The 16,332-nt window shown below is 40.7% G+C and overlaps 1 protein-coding gene across 1 annotated transcript; it reads left to right on the top strand.

The window, feature by feature from the left end:
* LOC131928047 (cyclic nucleotide-gated cation channel beta-1-like) lies at positions 1-16,332 on the top strand. The gene is made up of 6 exons (XM_059283948.1): positions 1-64; positions 3,380-3,531; positions 6,448-6,589; positions 12,283-12,375; positions 13,949-14,161; positions 14,949-16,332. The coding sequence occupies exons 1-6, from the start codon at positions 1-3 to the stop codon at positions 16,061-16,063; spliced, it is 1,779 nt and encodes a 592-aa protein (XP_059139931.1). The 3' UTR covers positions 16,064-16,332.

The raw sequence follows: 16,332 nt of genomic DNA, 5'->3' as shown, positions 1-16,332 counted from the left end.
ATGTCAAGCGGTCACGTGATTGAGGCAACAAACATCCGGGCACAGGTTGTGTTAAATGCCAGATGTGGGCTTGGTTAGATCTGTTAGGTGGGCTTTGTGAGGTGTGGGAGGTGGGCTTTGGGAGGTTTGGGAGGTGGGCTTTGTTAGATATGTTAGGTGTGCTTTATTAGGTGGGCTTTATTGGGTGGGCTTTATTGGGTGGGCTTTATTGGGTGTGCTTCGTGAGGTGGGCTTTGTTAGAAATGTTAGGTGGGCTTTGGGAATTGGGTTGTGTTAGATATGTTAGGTGGGCTTTGTTGGATATGTTAGGTGGGCTTTGGGAGGTGGGCTTTGTTGGATATGTTAGGTGGGCTTTGTTAGTTGGGCTTTGTTAGGTGGGCTTTGTTAGATATGTTAGGTGGGCTTTGGGAGGTGGGCTTTGGAAATTGGGTTGTGTTAGATATGTTAGGTGGGCTTTGGGAGGTGGGCTTTGTTAGATATGTTAGGTGGGCTTTGTTGGATATGTTAGGTGGGCTTTGGGAGGTGGGCTTTGTTGGATATGTTAGGTGGGCTTTGTTAGTTGGGCTTTGTTAGGTGGGCTTTGTAAGCTTTATTCGGAATGTGAGGTGGGCTTTGTTAGATATTGGAGTTGGTTTTTTTTTTTAATAAATGAGGTGGGTTGTGTTAGATATTGTGTCGTGTTTTGTTATATATTTGAGGTGGACCTTTATAAAAAAAAATATTACTTTTATATTTATATCAACTATTCGTATTCAAAAATGTTTTTACCATATTTATTGACATTAATTTATAAAATATTACTTTATTGACATCCTTTTAAAACCAAACCTAAAAAATTATTTCAAATATAAAAATTACTCTATATAACTTTCCATACCTTCTATGCTGATTAAGAAATTACTGAATAAATTAGATTCATTGTCGTGTACGCCAACTAACACTTACATGATATATTTTAGTTGTATCAGCCAGATACCGAGGGGTAGGGGACATAACCGCAGAAAATCTAAACCAGTCTCCTGAATGGCTAATAGAATCTGCTGATTAAAGGGGGGCAATTCTATTTTCATTTTGGATATTCCAAAACCACTTTATCGTCTGCTAAAATGAGAAATCGAGATTTAAGAGTAAACACACTTTTCCCGCGTTTTTTTTTTACCCCCTTCTGCTTGGTTAATGAATGATTTCCCGCCATTTTATTCCACGTTTAAAGCGGAGGATTTTTTTTTCGTCTGTGAAACGAAGTAAGGGCGTTAACCCTGTTGATTTATATCAGGTTTCTCGGACGGTAGATGTTGTCTGATTGTAGATATTCATCGCTGCGTTTCTTGTGGCCTTCGAACAACAAACACACGCACGCAAAACAGTAGGACAAGTAGACATTTACACGCAAACACCCACGCACGCAATGTCAGACACACACAGGCACACACACACACACACATCAGTCACGCATGCTGATACATACATACTAGCATACACACACACACATACATGCATACACACATACATGCATACACACATACATGCATACACACACATGCATACACACATATGCATGCATACACACACATACATGCATACACACATCAGTCACGCATGCTGATACACACATACATCCATACACACACACATGCATACACACATCAGTCACGCATGCTGATACACACATACATGCATACTCACATATACATGCATACTCACACACATACATGCATACACACATATATGCATACACACACATATACACCCACCCTCAAAACGATCAACAGTTGTGAATTAAGAAAAGATTTCATTTTTGAAACATTAGATCTATCAACATTAGAGGTTAGCTAGTAGACCAGTTTCAGTAACTATCTATCTGCAGCGGTGGTCTCTGGTATAAACAATCTATCTGATGTATTTACTACAGACTTGTTTGTGTAGATTAAACATACTTTGTTTTACCAATATACCTTTGATTTCTAGCCGATGGCACATTTTTAGAGGCTTTCTTAAGATTTCTAACCGACGGGATTTGGTTAGAGGCTTTTTCCTGGATTTCTATCCGACGGCATTTAGTTTAGAGGCTTTTTCAATGGATTTCTATCCGACGGCATTTTGTTAGAGGCTTTTTCTCGGGTTTCTAACCGAGGCACATTTTAGAGGCTTTCTTGAGATTTCTAACCGACGGCATTTAGTTAGAGGCTTTTTTCTGGATTTCTAACCGAGGCACATTTTTAGAGGCTTTCTTAAGGTTTCTAACCGACGGCATTTAGTTAGAGGCTTTTTTTCTGGGTTTCTAGCCGACGGCGATTTGTTAGAGGCTTTTTACCGCATTTCTTCCAAAAGGAAATTTTTAGGTGATTTCTCCGGGATTCCTACCCGACGACATTTTGTTTCACGCATTATCTGGGATTTCTTCCCGACGGCAATTTTTGCGGATTTCTACAGCATTTCTTCCCGACGGCAATTTTTAGCGGATTTCTACAGCATTTCTTCCCGACGGCAATTTGTCAGACGGGCTAGAGACGTCTGACATATTGCATTGTGGGAGCTAACAGCTGGGGCTGAAAGAAAACCATCCATCATAATCCACCCCCTCCCCCCACCCCTAACCCATCAGTACGATACAAACCCCAAATCCTCACCGGGAATTGAATCTGTGTTTACTCTGTTTTTTATGAATATTTTTTTTTCTTTTGTTGTTTGTATTGGTAAAAAAAAAAAAAATTTTATATTTTATTCGTTTTGTATTATAGCAATAACTCTCAGAGTTTTATATCTTTTTTTTCCGATTATTTTTAAAAGAGTCAATTTGTGCTTCGAGAAACGAACTTGAACTTACGTATTCGACTTTTTTACAGCCCTTGCTAGTTTCCAAATTAAATTATTCATGTAAAATGTAATAATTTCTGGTGACAGTTATATTACTCTAATCAAGTAAATAAATGTCATGTTTTTCGTATCGGTTGTAGATAACTTATTCGGTCTTTTAACGCTAACCTTAACTCCCCATTCAACATCAACCTTAACCCCTTTTAACAATAACCTTTACATCCCTTATAACCCCTACACGCTTATCGTAACATCCATTTAACGCGTACGCTAATCTACATACCGTTCAAAACACATTTAACGCTAACCTTGACCCCGTTTAACGCTAACATCGACCCCATTTAACGCTAACCTTGACCCTGTTTTAACGCCAATTCTGATCCCGTTTAACTCTAACCTTGACCCCGTTTAACACTAACCTTGACCTCATTTAACAACCTTGACTCCATTAACGCTAACCTTGACCCCATTTAACGCTCACCTTAACCGAGTTTAACGCTAACCTTGACCCCGTTTAACACTAACCTTGACCCCGTTTAACGCTAACCCTGTGTATCCCCAGCCCGTCTGGACGGAGTAAAGACGTACATGGCACTGCGGCGTGTCCCGCTCAAGCTGCAGGACCGCGTCATCAAGTGGTTCGACTACCTCTGGATGTGCAACAAGTCGGCAGACGAGGAGAAGTCCTTGAGTCTACTGCCTGACAAGCTCAAGGTCAGATTAAAGTCATCTCAGCTCTCAGTCACCTCGTCTCTCAATCACTTGACTTCACAGTCAGATTATCTCAATCATTTATGTCATTTTGTATTCATGTTATCAAGCCTGCACGTCATTCGCTACTGTTATCTCGTCTATGTTTCACCTCATGTATATGCCATCTTACATCTGCCATCTTACATCTGCCATCTTACATCTGCCATCTCACCTCTGCCATCTCACCTCTGCCATCTCACCTCTGTCATCTCACCTCTGTCATCTCACCTCTGTCATCTTGCCTCTATGTCATCTTGCCTCTATGTCAACTTGCCTCTATGTCATGTTGCCTCTATGTCAACTTGCCTCTATATCAACTTGCCTCTATGTCATGTTGCCTCTATGTCAACTTGCCTCTATATCAACTTGCCTCTATGTCAACTTGCCTCTATATCATGTTGCCTCTATGTCATCTTGCCCAGTGGCGTAACAACCATCTAACAAAAGTGGATCAAGACCTAGGGCCCCCCAAGGTCCCAGGGCCCCCGAGGTCCTAGGGCCCCAAACCTTTAAAAAACTCAATCGAGCCCTTGAAACAACTGACGCTGTTTGAAAATAATCACTTTTTAAACAAAAATCTTTAAGAACGCAACAAGCTGTTGTTGATGCAATAAAGATAAAGATTTTTAAAATACAGCTATTTAAAAATGGAATTGTAAAAGTAGATTATGTGATTAAATTGAGCTAGAAAAGTTTGAGCTTTACATTTTTCCAGCTTTCAGCGATGTGTAGGCCTACAATCAAATTTTGGAAAATGTTAATGATCCGCTTTTATGTCAATTTAGTTTCTACTTACGCCGTGGTTTAAATTAAATCATAATTTTCACACACACACAAATAATGTATTTACGTATGTAAGAAGCGAAATATATTTGCAGAATAAATAGCAAACAGCTATTTTATAAAACAAAGTAAAAGTATGTTTTCTAATACTAGACCGCCACTAGACTGCTTCTAACACCACCCAAAAACCTCAAACTACCGACCTCAGCACCAAGATGAAACCTATCACCCTGTATTTGACCCCTGGGGTTGAAATTCGACCCTAGAGACTCCAGTAGCATGACAAGACCCCTGCCATGAGTGACGACCTTCATAAACTGCTAACTTACGCCTCAAAACTGATCCCCCCCCCCACACACACACACACCCTTTCCCCACCCACGCCTGGTTTGAATACAACAACAAAACTCGTTTAACCTTTTTTAAACCTTTTTTTCACCTTTTTAAAAACTTTTTAAAAACTTTTTTAACCTTTTTTTTTAACATTTGATTGCGTAGGTTTTATTGATTCCGTTTTATGAAAGAAAAAAAATTAATTGCCTTTTAAGGGTTTGCACCGAATAATTTTTAAAAAAAATAATGTTTTCAACTATGTCATTTTTTAAACTAATTATCTTTAATACTTCAACAAAATGCAGTACATTTTTATGTTATTGATTGAACCCCACTTCTATAACAATCAAAATGCATTTTCAAAAATGTACCCAAAAAATAATCCATTATCTCTTTGACGTCATAATATAAAACTTTTTTATATTAATTTTAGTTCATCCAAGACGGTTCATTAAACACAAGACGATGACGTCCATTATTACAAAAAAAATGTCTTGACTTGAATAGTTTGCACACCATCGGAGTTTCTCGGTACTGATGCAGTTCTATAAAACTTGTGAGGGGACTTGTAAACTGAAAGGGAGACGCTGAATGTAAGATTACAGATGTAAGATTGCAGCTGTAAGATTGATATAATGGAGCTGTAACCGTGAAGCTGTAGCAGGACTGGAGTCATAAAGCTACACAGCTTGCGTCAGAGAGTCATGATGACTTCCACACCCCATCAGATACTATCGCTTTTATGTGACTCACGAATCTAAACTAACACTAAACATTAAGCCCACAATCCCATCAGATACTATCGCTTTTATGTGACTCACGAATCTAAACTAACACTAAACATTAAGCCCACAATACCATCAGATGCTATCGCTTTTGACTCACAAATCTAAACTAACACTAAACATCAAGCCCACAATCCCATTAGATGTTATCGCTTTTATGTGACTCACGAACCTAAACTAACACTAAATATTAAGCCCACAATTCCATTAGTTTAGTTGACTGTAAATTGCACCAAGATGGCGGTGCTATGCTGGTAGTTTGAACAGGAGACCAAAAGACGTATCAGTCGTTGAACTTCACGTACCGGACATGATATTTCCCCGGTGACTTTGATGATATCTCCCCTATGAATTTAATGATATTTCCCCCATGAGTTTACTACAGATTTTTTATCTGAGATAATTTTTAAAGTCTCGAATGGAGTTGTAAGAAATATTTTATGGCCCCGTGTGAGTTGGTGGTCATTAAAGAAATTTAATTTTTTTAGAAATGTTTCTTAAACTCTTTTTTCATTGAAGAAATTTTTTTTTAAAACATGCCGTTAAAAGCTTCCAGAAACAAAATGACATGACGTCATTGATAATCATTTACTGACACCCACTTTACTGACACCACTTCTAACTAAGCTCAACCTAACTCCACCTATACTCCACCTATACTCCACCTATATTCCACCTAAACTCCACCTATACTCCACCTACATTCCACCTATACTCCACCTATACTCCACCTATATTCCACCTAAACTCCACCTATACTCCATCTACATTCCACCTATACTCCACCTATACTCCACCTATATTCCACCTAAACTCCACCTATACTCCACCTATATTCCACCTATACTTCACCTATACTCCACCTATACTCCACCTATACTCCACCTATACTCCACCTATATTCCACCTCTACTCCACCTCTACTCCACCTATACTCCACCTATACTCCACCTATAATCCACCTCTACTCCACCAGGCTGAGATCGCCATCCACGTCCACCTCGACACCTTGAAGCGTGTGGAGATCTTCCAAGCCACTGAGGCCGGCTTTCTGTGTGAACTTGTGCTCCGGCTACGTCCGGTCCTTTTTTCTCCCGGCGACTACATCTGCCGGAAAGGTGAGTACAACACGACTACATCTGCCGGAAAGGTGAGTACAACACGACTACATCTGCCGGAAAGGTGAGTACACCACAACTACATCTGCCGGAAAGGTGAGTACACCACGGCGACTACATCTGCCGGAAAGGTGAGTACACCACAACTACATCTGCCGGAAAGGTGAGTACAACACGACAACTACATCTGTCGGAAAGGTGAGTACACCACGTCATACGATGACCCATGAGCATGTTGTACACGTCAGCGGGTGTCACATGTTTCTTGTAAGGGGACAGCTGTGTTTTGTCCCGACGGCCCATGGTTTAACGGGGTCCATGGTTTAACGGGGGTCCATGGTTTAACGGGGGTCCATGGTTTAACGTCAACCCATGGTTTAACGGGATTCATGGTTTAACGTCGGCCCATGGTTTAACGGGGGGTCCATGGTTTAACGGGGGTCTACGGTTTAACGGCGGTCCATGGTTTAACGGGGGTCCATGATTTTACGGGGTCCATGGTTTAACGGGGTCCATGGTTTAACGGGGGTCCATGGTTTAACGGCGGTCCATGGTTTAACGGAGGCCCATGGTTTAACGTTCTGTTGGTATAAAGCACGTGATCTTAACACCTATGGCTCACCAACTGCTCTATCCACTACCATAAGAGAGTAGGTACCTAACTCACGTTAGGGAGTGTAAAGGCGGCTGGGCATAGTGCTGACCACATTATCCCTTTATATGCCGAGGTCAAGAAACAAATGAACTCTTCTTCATCTACCCAATAGCTCGCTAGGTCTGAATAGCAATCTTTATTTTAATAACATGAGAGAAGCAGAATAGCAGTTTAAGAAGTCATGTTGTGGTTTTGTTGTACTTTGGATTTTTAATGGGTTTTTTCCCGATCGGAATACGTCAGAGTAACTGCTACCTAACGATTAAGATCAGATACTGCTGTTGGAATGGATTGAGCGAGAAAACTCACCCCCCCCCCCCCCCCCACACACACACGTGGGACTAAATACCTGAAAGAAACCTAGCGGCTTACTTCACTTGACCTCAGCCGACATATCGATCGGAAAACGTCACTTTAATTTCTGTCCAGTGTGGTGACGTAATTAAAATGATGTCATCACTCTACCGGTCATTGCTGTGTTTATCGATGCCGCCTTGTGGAAGATTTATGGGTGGGGGTTGGGTTTTTTTTTCATAAATCTGATATTGGTGGGAGGGGAGATAACTGCACGAGTCTGTCAAAGGTAAAGATAGCAGGGCTAACAAGCGAGTGACTTCCCTTGTTTGTTCAGGCTGGGATATGGAAGTGGGTGTTCAATGTTTTTATTTTATTTATTTTTTTTAAATGCAGGTTTGTTTAAATAGAGTGGTACATTTTATATCGATTTAAGTTTAAATGGATGAAGTTTGGTAAAATATTTGTTTGTACAGGTTGCTGGAGGTCGGATGGTCGGGTCGGTTCAGCTCTTTGTCGCTAAACTAGAAAGTCCCGAGTTCGAACTCCGGCCAAATTAGACTCGATAGCTTAGGATCTAGGAGTGAAAACTCCAAAATCAAACAACCGCTGCCTTTTAGTTTGTTCTAAGTTGGACAAAGGTTTTGGAAGCATATTCAGAAAGAAAAGCAGGCTGAAATCGGAGTCAACGACCTAAATGATCCATAACAAGTTGGCACGCAATACTTAAAGGTGTTGGAGGAAATTTCTTCCAACATTCCAAGGAAGAAAGTAGAAATTAAAAAGACATCTTGTTTGAAAAAATGAACTCTGAGTCTTTATTACAGAAATTCGTAATCATCACATTTAGGTATTGCTAAACGTTTAGTGTCTATGGAATAATCGATTATTTAGAAATATCATCAAAATGTTATTCTGGCAAAGGCCTGGGTGTGAGGGTGAGGGGTGAATAGAAGATCTCCCACCAGTTGTGAGGGTGGGGAAAAGCAACACTACCAAATGTGAGGGTGGGGGTGACGAAGATGATGATACCGAGCCTGGTATTAGTTTAGTGACATCCAACACACACAAGTCAAATTCAAGATGTTCTATAATTCTTTATTTTCACAAATCAATTCCCTACTTCTATTCTATACTCTATGCTGTCTACTAATATTTCTAACTACGCACACCCATGACCAATCCTAACACTATCTACTTCTAACTCTCTACCTAACTCTACATTTCTCTGACCATTCTCTTCTGTTACCTATCACCAACTCTAACTGCTCCCTAGCCCTACATATCTACGTCTGCCGCTGATCTAACTACTGACCCACGCTCCACTGGTCAGCTGACCGTACCACGTGACCGGTCAGCTCCTGTAAATCCATTGGTCTGTTTAACTAACTAGCTATAGTCTGTTTCTACCATCTACCTTGAACCAGCGTCATCACACTGGGGTTGTGACATCCTGGATTCCAGAATGTGAAACACAACGTCTCAAACTACGCTAAATATGCAGATGTAAATTTACGTGCAGCAAAAACCTGACAACCACAAGCAAAACCTGACAACGACAAACATACAAAAGAAGAAGGGGAAAAAATCTTAATAAATCATTTGTGTTGTTTCCCTTTACCCACAACTTTCAATTGCATTATTAAGAGTTCGGTATTTCTATGGTTGTTCCTGTTCGAAGCTATAAACTAACTTAGCCAATCATTACAAAAGGATATATTATTTATGTGTAAAGTTTAAAGCGATTTACGTCTTTCTATTTTAAATCACACATCGCCTAAATCAACCCATTATGCCTAGTAATTTAATTTTAATTATTTGATACAACCATGATAAATATTTTTTTAGCGCAATTTCCATACTGGCAAATTGCGTTTAATAATTCGTCATTTCTGGATGGATGGATGTGTGTCCGCAGCTCGTATCTCCTCCTCAACGAAGCAATATCGAGGACTAGTTCCAAAAGCAAATATGTTAAGCAAGTTCCGAGGATGAACATAGGCCAAAAAATTCCCGGAATTCCTTCCTGGATTTCCCGGAAAAGCCAAAAAACCTCGAAAAATACAGTTTTTGCCCATATCTCGGCAACCAGACCACTTAGCGACTTGAAACATTTACCAATCGATTCCTGCCATAATTTAGAACAATATTGCCGAAGAAAGTTTTCAAAAATATCCTTTCGTTCGGTCACAACATTTTTTAAAAATATATTTTTAACTGAGCATCGTGTAGGAGTTTTACTTATTAACATAAGGAAATTGCGCTTAAATTGTCACTAGACTTTTTATTAACTTGTTTTCAATTGGTTCTAAAAATCTATGAACCAGGTCAGCATTTAACACATTGATACATTCGTCCAATGTGTGCCCGTTCTCTTTAATCTTTATTTGTGAATTTTTTTATTTTATTTTTATTTATTTATTTATTTATTTTTTTTTTTTTTTTTTTTTTTTTTTTTTACTTTTTTATTTTTTTCGCCTCAGACACGTAATTTATAGTGTCAGTTGTGTGTACGCTTTAGTATTACAGTTTTCATCATCGGCTTGTGAGGACTGATACAGATTTACAATAGTAATATTTCTTTCTTACTGGTAGCCTGCTTTCATTCATATATGATGGTTTAATTATAGATAGATCTAATACAAAACGTCTAAATATAAAGAAAAAATAAAAAAAATAAAAAAACCAACCTGAAAATGCAAATGTGTAATTAAATGATGATTCAAGGGATTTTTTTTTCCTCGGCGTGGTGGGCTGAGGGGATGGGGGGGGTGGAATTTGGGTTTTTAAGTAGAGCTGAAAAAAAAATTGGGATTACCGAGAATTAAAATGATACAAATTTTAAGCAATCGGAAAAGTAATGTTATTACAATAAGACACATCAGCAAACATTCTTTATTTGTTAATATTAGAAGAGTTTACAAAAAAGATTAATAACAAAACCGGTATAACGTTTAATTAGACGATTCAATTTTCATGTAAAACTATGTTTTATTATTTTACTACGCTAAAATTTTAAGAATCAGCCAAAAAAAATTGTTGGCATATATACAAGGTTATATCAACCATTTTATAATTTGTATTTATTTTAACAATACATATTAATTAATATTTGAATTCTGTTATTTTTAACAATTTTTAAAAAAATCGTTTTATTTATTTTGCAATTTAATTATTAGTTACCTCCCTTGATTCCTTTACTTTGAAAAATGGGAGCTAATATTGCTAGGAAAAAAAATGTGGGCCCTAATTTAGATATATATAAAAAATCCCAAAACATCTCATAGATGTAGCAACATTTATGGGGGGGGGGGGGTTGGAGCAAGATTGACAGATCGGTCCGGTCGAGGTATTTGGTCGCTACACCTCTGGGTCATTGTAGGAATTTTAGGAATTTTTAGGAGCTTTCATAGATTATGAAGCTGTTTTAATGAATGGTGTGTGACATGTTGCATCTGTGTCCACATTCAGCGGGGAGAGTTCGGGGAGTGCTGATGAATGGGTGATCGAGAAAATTGCCTGTCAATTTTTCTCGAGGCGGAGAGGGGAGGCTACTCCGTTATTTACGCCCATGGTTTATCAGAGACGTAATTAAGTCAATTAGATTTTTTAAGACGTAATTAACTATTAAGTTCAGTGTGTGTTTATTTATTATTTTTTGTTTGGTCATTTCTAAAGAAGGGTCGCGTGATCCCCTTGAACTACAGGTTCGAGCCGCTCACTCAAACACATTAAGTTGTCAACTAGAAGAGTTGTCCCCCTTAGCGGGTTAACACCCCTGGCTTTCAAACCGCCCCCGACGCTGTGACCATGACAACGGCGTCATGCTATGACGTCATACTAATGACACGAATACCCTCTGGGATCTGAAGATTGAGAACCGCGGTTAAGACGATCTGAAGTGGGGTTTTAAACACCTAGACGCCGTCAGTCTTAAAATGTGTAGAAATCCGTCTTTCCCTCTTCTTTTAAAAGCCAGAGTACTTTAAAGTCTGAATGGGGGAAATTTTGTTCTCTTGGGGTTTGGGCTTATGTTTAGCACTAGAGTTATGACTTTATGTACGGGCTTTAAAAGGATGTAACTTTTGACTAGTGTCAGCATTACAAATACTCAGTAATTAGTACAGTGTGGCTGTCACAACACCCCCCCCCTCCAACCTTATATTGACTGTAAAAAATCCTTTTTAGGCCTAGAGATCCATTGGACAAATAAAGTAGTTTATATTTTTTTTACCTCAGTATATGAAGGGAAAGTGTGGTCGGTACTTTGCCCAGCCGCCTTTACTTTCCCTACCATGCGTTAGGCACACATCAGAGCTGGGTGGACTCAGGGCAGTGTTTCTTCCAGACATTGTTTTTCTTCCCATAAACTGTGTCGTTGAGATGTAGACCTAAAGTGTCTGTCTCTCTCCTCCAAGAGGATTAATTGGGGGCAGGGCTGAGAGGACTGCAGTCAGGGGCCCCCGATTTTTAGGAGCCCTCAAATTTGCTGCCTCATTGGTGGTTTTCACTATAAAAACAAAACTTTTAATGTTTGCAACACAAGCTTAAATTTTTTTTCCCGAAATGACTTATATATATATATATATATATATATATATATATATTTACAAACGGGCCTCCAAAAAAATTCAGCCGGGGGCCCCGCTCAAGCTTAATCGCCCCTTCTATCCCCACAAGGAACCTAAAGTGTCTGTGTCTCTCCCCCAATGGAACCTAAAGTGTCTGTGTCTCTCTCCCCCAGGGGAAGTCGGCAAGGAGATGTACATCGTCAACAGAGGACGCTTGCATGTGGTTGCTGATAACGGGAAGACGGTCCTGGCCACCTTGAAACCTGGTTGGTTCTTTTGTTTTGTTTTCTTGTGTATTTGGTTGGTTGATGTAAGGCTAGGTAGTGCAGGAGAAGGGTTGTCTTTGATTGTAAACATGGATAATATGGTCACATGACACGACAGCATACACATCTTCAAACATGTACACGGCTCTATATTCTAAATCCTAATATGTTCCCAATGATTTTGTGGTACAAGATGAGTGAATATCACCTGTTCCCTCACCACACCTCTCCAAACCTCAACACAACACTCCAAACCTCACCGCACCAATTCCACTCCAAACCTGACCACACCACTCTAAACTTCACCACAAAATCCCAATCCAAACCACTCTACACCTTAACACATTACAGCCTTTTAAATATTCACACTATAACTAAGACTAACTTAACTATTCTCTCAAAGCCTGCATTCAGTTTTAAAGCTTCAGACAGCCAAGTTCCACATTCCATTGTATCTCAATCAAAAAGGTTTGAACACACGGTGCAAGTACAAAACAAATTGTACAAGTGAAAAAAAAACTGCAAAGTTGTTCCTCAGGCTTTCATCAGTTGCCACAACGCTAATGCCACCGTTGAGAAAAAAAAAACTAAAACATTTTCTGACTTTTTCCAGTACTCATTTTTTTACAATCCTTTTAACCTGAAATTCGCGAATGCATTCAGTTCAACGTATTATGGGTTAAGGAAAAAATGAATTTAAATATTGTTGTTTTGTGTTTGTGTGTGTGTAATCAAATTTTAAAAGTTTTTTTTGGTAACTTCCTGGTCTTCTAGAAATGTGTTTCTAGATGTTTTTTTTTATTATTTAACAATTAGAGTAACCTTACGGCTTTAAACAATGCTTGTCCCATTTTTAACATCATGCGAGTTTCGTAGGCGTGGTTCATATTTCAAACTGCTAAGTTAAAGACAATAGGAAAATCCCACAGTTCACGGTGCTAAGATAGTGAGAGAAAGTCGGAAAATCTCACAGGCCAAGAACCCCGTGCTACAATGGTTTAACTTGTGTGTATAACTTTTATTTTCTTCCATCGAACTCAAGTTACAAAGATAAAGAAACCCTGTACCCCACTATCCCACAAGCCAAGAAACCCTGTACCCCACTACTCCAAGAAACCCTGTACCCCACTACTCCAAGAAACCCTGTACCCCACTACTCCAAGAACCCTGTACCCCACTACTCCAAGAACCCCTGTACCCCACTACTCCAAGAACCCTTGTATCCCACTACTCCAAGAAACCCTGTACCCCACTACTCCAAGAACCCCTGTACCCCACTACTCCAAGAACCCCTGTACCCCACTACTCCAAGAACCCCTGTACCCCACAAGCCAAGAACCCCTGTACCCCACAAGCCAGGAACCCCTGTACCCCACTACTCCAAGAAACCCTGTACCCCACAAGCCAAGAACCCCTGTACCCCACTACTCCAAGAACCCCTGTACCCCACAAGCCAAGAACCCCTGTACCCCACTACTCCAAGAACCCCTGTACCCCACTACTCCACAGTGCCATGTTCCACTACCCCAGCTCAACACCCTAGCACGTCTCTAACTCCCCTCTCTCCCTCTAGGCAGCTACTTCGGTGAGATCAGTATCCTCAACATGGGAACCGCTGGCAACAGACGCACAGCCAGCGTGCGCTCCGTTGGCTACTCGGATCTCTTCTGTCTCTCCAAGAAGGACCTGTGGGACGTCCTGAAGGAATACCCTGCTGCCAGGGTCAAGCTGGAGGCCATAGCGGTCAAACGTCTGGAGAAGTACAAGAAGGCGCCCATTGAGAAGGGTACAATGTTTATCAGGGTTATCGTTGGTCAGGGTTAAAATTATGGGTTGGTTATTTAAGAGAGAAAATAATTATCAAAAGGTTAAATGAGAATGGTAAAATATGTAGCAGGCGCTCGATTATGTTAAAAGTTATGAAGTGAGCATTTAAGAGAGATAAACTAATTATCAGAAGGTCAATTGAGAATGGTAAACTATGTATCAGATGCTCGATTATGTTAAAAGTTATGAAATGAGCATTTAAGAGAGATAAACTAATTATCAAAACGTCAAATGCGAAGAGTAAAAAACATTTCAGTTATCCATTGAGATAGGTAAAAAAAAATGTTAGGTGGTCAGTTGCCAAGAAAAATAATAATATGATAAATTTTGGACGGTAAAAAAAATATATTGATCTCTGTGTCACACTTTACACGAGACAAGGCTGTGTTGTATATTTGCAACACAAAGCAGAGTCGCAAGAAGTTGTAGGTTCATATTGCATCTCTACAATCGTGTTATGTGTAAAACAAAAAAAAGATAAATACTTACTAAAGTTACATATAGCTGAATGAAGTATAGATAAAACAGAAGCATTCAATTAAAACAAGTTTAATGTATTTAATGTTTTCAATTTATTTAATCTATTTCTACCTCTTTGACCTACTTTTGACTTCAATGTTTCCAGAGTTAAATCTCTTTGACCTACTATTTTTTTTACTTAAACGTTTCCAGAGTTAAATCTAACATACTTTTGACTTCAATGTTTCCTGAGTTAAATGTCCTTGACCTACTTTTGAATGTTTCAGTGTCCATGTCCAGAAGCCGGAGCACCCCCGGGCTGGTGGAGAGCACGGGCAAGATGCCCCTGGACTCCATGATCGTCCACCGTCACCACACCCTCCCCGTGGGTCTCATCCACAAGGACGGCTCCTCGGGCGGCCCCGCGGCCCGGGACGACCACGCCTTAAAAACACTGACCAACACCCAGAGCGAGGACAACCTCATCTCCCGCTGTGCCACCGACCAGCCGCGCCGGATGTCGTCCGATTCTCAACATCCGGTGGGGAATATGACGACGTCCATGACGATATCCAGTATGACGTCATACTGCGGGACCCCGCCGCAGAAATCGCCTATTTGCACCGAACCCGCCAGGAACCCGTTCAGCGCGCCGCCTAGTCCAAAAATAGCAGCCTATCAAATTCGAGATAACACATCTATCGTCAGCACGGCTCCGCTTATGAATGGTCATTCATCGTTAGGTCATTTGACGCCCCATCACGGCCCACCGCCCTTGTCGCCGGCGCCCCCGCAGTACGCTTATCACAACATGACCTTCCTCAACGCCGGCCAACCCATCAATTTTTTATCCCCGTTCTGCGCGCCGCCGGGAAACTACCCGGCTTCCCCGTCGCATTTCCCGGGCTCGCCTGCTAGTTACCAGCACTCCCCGACGCCTACCCTGTTGTTACCCCAACCTCCTTCCACCCCATCGTCACACGGGGGCTTGCTCTCCTTAGCAACCCAAGCCCCCATCCAAAGCTACCCGCACTCGCCGTCACTACTCCACCATTCCCCGCACAGCCTCACCTCAACATCCACCCAACTACAGCCGCACTACCCATCAACACAGCTCCACTCCCCGCACTCCCCAATCCCAGCTAGAGAACCCACGCCCTCGGAAACGTTGCTGAAGGAAATTACGCGCCTGCGCGAACGCCTCGCTCAGCTGGAAGGGGAGAACACTGCGCTGACTGTCAAACTGAACCAACAACAGTGGGACGTCGAATCGCGTCTCACCGAGTTGGAGATGCACATCTGTCAGAGCGACAGTGTCGCTAGCACAGACTTCGACGGCGATAGTCTACGGCAGGACTCTAAATCCACACCTCCCACTGTCAACAAGGAATCCATTATTTAATCAATGAATGCTTCATGCGAGTTATGTATATGCTCAAAAAACGGATGTGTCTGTGATTCAATTGAGAGCTATATTCTAATTATCATTACTAGAATAATATGTTTAATTCCAAAAAACTTGGTCAAAGGGACGTAACTCTATATTTGTGATTAACAACAGATGTGTATATTAGTGCAATATAAAACACCAATAAGTGTATGATTAGTGCTCCAGTGATACGTGTGGATTTGTTGCCGATTGGTTTTTACCATTCAAGATCAACGCGTACG

The sequence above is a fragment of the Physella acuta genome, unplaced genomic scaffold (assembly GCF_028476545.2).
Source record: "Physella acuta isolate Inbredline_101_S28 unplaced genomic scaffold, ASM2847654v3 ptg001457l, whole genome shotgun sequence".
NCBI lineage: Eukaryota > Metazoa > Mollusca > Gastropoda > Physidae > Physella > Physella acuta.
Note: the sequence above shows the minus strand (reverse complement) of the source record. Positions and strands in the feature narration are given on the sequence as shown.

Coding starts and splice junctions, on each gene's coding strand:
- LOC131928047 (XM_059283948.1), top strand. CDS start 1: ATGTCAAGCGGTCACGTGATTGAGGCAACAAACATCCGGGCACAGGTT. Junction 6,590..12,282: donor CGACTACATCTGCCGGAAAG/GTGAGTACAACA, acceptor TCTCTCCCCCAG/GGGAAGTCGGCAAGGAGATG. Junction 14,162..14,948: donor GAAGGCGCCCATTGAGAAGG/GTACAATGTTTA, acceptor TGAATGTTTCAG/TGTCCATGTCCAGAAGCCGG.